The following is a 6,000-nucleotide window of genomic DNA, read 5'->3' on the forward strand; positions in this document are numbered from 1 at the left end:
CATAGAATATCTAACCCAATATATAAAATTGTGTGACTGCCTTTTGGTTGAATGATCTTTGATTTAATCCTAGTGAATATAATATTGCTTATAGCAGTTGCAAACAATTATCAAATTGACAATATGTACCGCAATATTCAGATGATAAGATTGGTTTCTATTTTTTTGGGATTGTACTTGGAAAATTATCAGAGTGGTGGCATGTGGTGATGGTATGTCCTCCCACTGTTTGAACAATCCATTTATTTTTGCTGATCCCTGTCCTATAGTTCCTGTGATGATGGGATTCATGCTTTATATAATACAACCTTTGCTCTTGATTCTGTAGACTGTAATAAGACTCCATCCTTCTCATTATTAATTCTGGCAGGTTCTCTTAGCATTGAATGTATACAAATTTATTTTAGAGTATATTCATAATTTAATTTTTATTACTTATTACTGGAAATTATGCAGCCAAAACCAAGATTTAATACCTTAACGAGATTTGCAAACTGGAAGGGAAAAAAGAATAAAATTATTGCATTCTAGAACATAGATTGTGGTGGCAGGAATCGGATATGATAGTGCTCATGCTCACTGATTTGTAGCACATGCATGCAGCTTTATGACATAGCCGATAAGAGACAAGCAGACTGCTGTCGTGGAAAACAGAAACAAGCCTTGTTAAAGCAGCAATGGAGACAGGAACAGAAATTAGATAAGTACTAGAAATAGCGCCATAGCTGCATTCTCCATTGTATGTTACAGGGGATTGAAGGTTTTGTTTTGGTGGTGGTTGGAAGAACAACAGATGTTTTTCCCATGCTTTCGTAGATCCTTGTCCAATATGATGGAATGCAACGAGGCAAAGACTCTAGCATTAGTTTTGGTGGTGGTTGGAAGAACAATAGATGTTTTGATTCTTTCTTTGTAATTTTTTTTTACTAACATTGACAGCTCTCAATATTGAAGATTAAAATATAAGAAAATACCACGTGGTGGGTAATGGGGATAGATAGATCAGAACGTTTTGACATCCAAAACTCCCCTAGTGCTATCATTTCTTTATCCCTTTCAACATTTTCAGCAGAAACCAAATTATATAATTGTGCATGACATCAAGCTCGATAACAGCTGCAAAGCAGACAGGCTTGGAGGGAGCAAAGCGGCATTAATAAACCATAATAAAAAATATTTTAAAAACAAGAGCCTTCAAAATGAGATAAAAGAGCAAATTATTAAATATAATGGGGCATGTTCCTTCGGGTTTTTAGCATGATCTTCCGGGGCTTAAAAAAGGGTCATGGAGATGCATATGAAATAAATATTCCAACATTAGTTTTGTCGTTTCCCTCCTCATCTCTGAGCTCTGATATGAATGCCCATTTCCCATTACACTTTCCATCATACTGTTCTCATTCTCAGGTGCATATTTAGGCCTAATCTTCTGAGTTATGATGAGAAATGAAACTATGGTGGATGGAGCCCTGTCTCGACAATTAGAAACATGGGGGTCTTGTCCTCGTTGATGACCAAGTCCTTTCTATGATTTGATTCAACTACTCACGGTGAAAGTGCTAGTTTTTCAATTTTGATATCGGGGAAATCCCACCTAATCATATCTGAATATCTCATCTTTACTTGATCATATTCTATTTGAGTATACCGAAGTTAGGCGGATGACTCATCCATTTGCCCTGTTTTCTTGAAAAGAATAATGTTAGAGATTAAACAATATCATTAAAAATGTCAAATACTAGTTCACTTGCATAATAGCGTCCTTGTTATTCAAGTTAATAAATGGTGTCCATTTTAGGTTCAAAAATTTTTTATATAAAGTATACTGTAATCAGAAATAGGAGAACAATTTGTAAGAACTAAAATTTGAACTCCAAATCTATAAGATGTCACCTCTTAAAAAGTGATTATATGATTCAAGTGAACTAAATTTCAAATTTTTAAATTCAAATTTTATCAAACAAGAAAAGACCAATATTTATAAAGATTTACCTCTGCCTGCACAACACGCAAAGGCCGACAGGGCTTGGTCTCTTGATCTCTTATCGTTTATTGCTTGAAATTGTGGATAGGAAGTAGTTTTCGCATCTTCTAAAAGATTAGTAGGAAGCATAATTTATTACAACAGGCATGTGACTTAACTGAGGATGATGGGGACAAAATGAGAGGAATGTCAAAACGTTAGGAAGCATAATGAAGCATTTGATAAAGCTTATACTTTCATCGCAGGGGTAACATCCATATCTAAAAGTGAAAAGCAATGATTTACCAATTTGTAAATATCCAACTCAGTTTTGCTTTACTGAAGTGAAGTCAGTATCCTAAAGATACGGGACTGAATCTGGGGAAAATGAAGTACTTCTGAATTATGACAATTTGTATATGATATCTAATTTTTGTATAAAATATTATGAGTACACGCATAGTGAATGTTTTTCACGTATGTTCAGATTTTGATAATGTTTGATGGCAGTTTAATTTATTTATATTGGAGTCTTTTTTGTATTTAGTTGAATTTTAAGTGATCAACTACAAGTTGAGATATAAAGATAAAAGAGAGCAAGGGAGATCCATCAAAAACAAAGACTAAACATAATTAGAAGTAGAGGCCGCCCAAAGGCTCAGCTTGTTAGATTTTGAAAAACAAGAAATTTTTATTTTCACTTTTGACCTCAGGCTGTTTCCTATTTCATTGGCCGCCGGTACAAGGGAACTTGGAAATGAAATGAAATGAAAAATAGAAGGAACAAGACCACCTTTGAGATCTGATTCTTTTCTTTTTTTTTTATATATACTTTGGAAACCCTTCTTGCATTTCTTTTTAGAGCCACAAACTCCAGTAGCAGCAAAAGCTGGCTGATATATAGAAACCCTCTCCATTCTCTTTCCTTAGAACCAACTGTCAATTTTGAAACTTCCAAAGGTGATAGTTCAAACTGTAATGAAAGAAGATAATGCTGAATGCTTAAAACATTGGAATTCTGAAATATGGTGCATTGTTAGAAAATAAAGCAAAAAAAAAAAAAAACTTGGAAGTTACTTAACTGGTTATTTTGTAGCTGGATTCCAGATGGGGAGGACTGAAAAAAACCAAAGTGGCCTTGGAATGCAGGTCCCCCCTGCAATCGTTCCATGGTTATCAACATTTTTCAACCGACAACTGGAACATATAAGTTAATGTTATAGGAAAAACCTGGACCTGGAAATTATGATTAGGCAAGTACCTGAAAGTGTGTTGCAGAGAACACCTGGGGATAACCAAAGACACTCTCCATTGAAGCTTGATTATTGTTGCGAACAAAATTGTTCTGGAAAATTGTCAAGAACCCATGATTAATACCATTAACAATAAGAGAATGATTGAGAGAAGATATCAATGAGGTGAACTAATTACCTTGGAGAAATTGATGAGAGGAGAGCTGGCAGTATCATCAAGAAAAGAAGACAGCTCTTGATCTTCTCGGCGTCTTCCACGTTCCTTGTTTCTGTGTCTTTTACCCCCATTTTTATTCAATGTAGCACCTTTGGATGCGGTATATTGATATTGACTATCATCATTGAAATAACCATTATCTTCATAGAAATGTGGAGGCCCAGAGGATGCATCAGAAACCATGGACAGGTCTTCTTCTTCGACAACATCATCATCAACCACCTCTTCTTTACCTCTATTCTCTCCATGTCCATCACAAAAACGACTCTTCCTCTCATTGAAACCATTACTGTTATGTGAAGGATTTGCAGATACAAAAGATTGTTCAAAGTAATTAGTCCAACCAGAGTCACACCCACTACTACATTCTGGGGCCAAGACATTCATTTTTTCTTTTTTCTCTTTAAAGTTCCTCCTCTAAATAAAAACCCCACCCATAATGTGTGTTTCCTCTATCTCTGGCTCCTTTTTATGTAGAAGAGAAGAACCCCCTCTCCCCTTTCCGATGGTAACTGTTAGTAAAAATACTGAAAATCTAAAATTACTGTTTTTGATAAATTTGAAAATTTGACAAAAAGCTTCAAGACGTATAAGATGTCATCTTTCTTAACGTTTTATTTGTCCCACCTTATTATTTAATTAGTAACTATATAAAAAAGATTACAACTAATAAATTTTAAGAATATAATGAAGTTTAATGATTAATTATGTTTTATATTAACGAAATAAGTCTATTAAACATTCATCTTAAACATTCATCGATATATCATAAAATCATTAAATTTTTATAAAAGTTTTTTATAATAAAATTTTTATAAAATAAATCTAGAAATTGAAAAAAAAAAAAAAGAGTTTCAAGAATTATTTTTTGTGTATTTTAAAAAAAAACAAGAGAAATTTTATATAAACAGATAAATATCTTATTTTTTTATAGACATAATTATCTATTTTAAATAAATAAAAATTGTTTGTTTTGAATAATTAAAACTGTTTTATTTTGAACAAATTTATTTTTTGTTTTATATAAACTTAATTGTTTTTTATCAATTTTGACCGGACTTTAATCATATAAATAAAATAAAATTTTATAAATTTTAAATAAAATAATATTTTATTTTGCACATGTACTAAATATAAGTGTCATTAATTAAATATTAATATATATATTAATTATTTAATTAATACAAGATTAACCAAACTTGAAAAACCAAATTCATGATCCATTGGTCATTTAAGCCTAAATATTTTGAACTTTTGTTCTTATTAATTTAAATGATTGTTTTATTATTTTTTTTAACGTGAGATAATTTTTTATATTTTATTTTAATAATTTCTATCAATAATACTGTAGATGTTGACCGTTGAGGTTATATGCGTCCCTATATTTGGATTGTTGATCGAGTAGGATAGAACTATGGGAGTGGAAAAAGGGCAAGCGAATCAGACTAAAATCCTAGACTAGTTTTGTCCTCATCCGCGATCCGCCCCATACGGCTCTCAACGTGAATGAATGATCAAAAGCGCCAGTAGCGTGGGTTCTAGTGGGTGCATCCAATTAAGAAAGAGAGAGAAGGGAAAGCCACCCCTTCACATGCTGGACAGCGAGGCACTCTAGCAAAACCGGGCACACATCCATTTTCCCTCCTCAGAAGTAGGGACAGCTGTCCCCTCCGCAGCAATATAGTCTCGAGGTCCGTTTAGATACGCGACGAGATTAAAAGCGATAACAATGATGTTGAATATTATAACGATAAAATAAAAATTAATGATAAAATTTATATTTAAATATAAATTTAGAGATAATAATCAAATAAAAATATTAATTTAAAATTATTTTAATATATATTTTAAAATTTATTTAATATTTAATATATAAAAAAATTAATTATTTAAAGATACAATTAAACAAAAAAATAATGTGAGTAAAAATAAAATATTATTTTTTAAATTCACTAAAAGTATTTTAATTTTAATAAATTTTTAAAGAAAAAATAAAGCTGAATTAAAAGAAATTAGTGAAGATAAAAGAGTTAATATTGGGTGCAATGAGCCACCAGAGCCTTTCGCCGCCAGTGGAGCTTTTTCCTCCAAGTGATGCTATGTAGGATGAATAGTAATGATGCAAAATTACCCAAATGAAAAGGCACGACGAGATTGAACAAAAAATTACTTAATAGCATTGCACTGAAGCTCGGATGAAATCCAAATGGACCCTCAACCCACTCTTCTCTTTCATTTCATTTTGAAGAAATTATGGAACTTTTGGGGACAAAAAGTAGTGACTGTATATCATTCCTTTTCTTTCGTTTTCTAGCTTTTAATTATTTCCATGTGTAGTGTTTGGTCAATTTTAGTTAGTTAAAAAACCACAGCAAAAATTAATAATAATAATAATAAAAGATGAAATAAAATTAAAAAAAAAGTTACCTTAGAATCAATGACTACAGAATTTGACTCTTTTAATGTAATGAAAATTATTAAAGTAGTGTTATTTTATATCTAACAAATATTAAATTTTTTGTAATTTTATATTCAAATTATATTTTTTTATTTACTGTCAGTTGATT

At 31.5% G+C, this 6,000-nt stretch overlaps 1 protein-coding gene across 2 annotated transcripts; it reads right to left on the reverse strand.

Moving 5' to 3' along the window:
• Positions 1–2,568: 2,568 nt before the first annotated feature.
• Positions 2,569–3,927, reverse strand: LOC149518908 (protein SOB FIVE-LIKE 5-like). Of its 2 annotated transcripts, none has more exons than XM_089761509.1 (4): positions 3,395–3,927; positions 3,225–3,308; positions 3,046–3,119; positions 2,569–2,936 (listed from the first exon to the last, which is right to left on the reverse strand). In XM_089761509.1, the coding sequence occupies exons 1-4, from the start codon at positions 3,818–3,820 to the stop codon at positions 2,903–2,905; spliced, it is 618 nt and encodes a 205-aa protein (XP_089617635.1). In that variant the 5' UTR covers positions 3,821–3,927; the 3' UTR covers positions 2,569–2,902. The 2 variants fall into 2 exon arrangements, with proteins under 2 accessions (XP_089617635.1, XP_089617634.1); XM_089761508.1 differs by having other exon boundaries at positions 2,581–2,957; positions 3,395–3,919.
• Between the last annotated feature and the right edge of the window lie 2,073 nt (positions 3,928–6,000).

This window comes from Durio zibethinus, chromosome 5 (assembly GCF_047325235.1).
Source record: "Durio zibethinus cultivar Kanyao isolate XHJ-2024 chromosome 5, ASM4732523v1, whole genome shotgun sequence".
Lineage (NCBI taxonomy): Eukaryota > Viridiplantae > Streptophyta > Magnoliopsida > Malvales > Malvaceae > Durio > Durio zibethinus.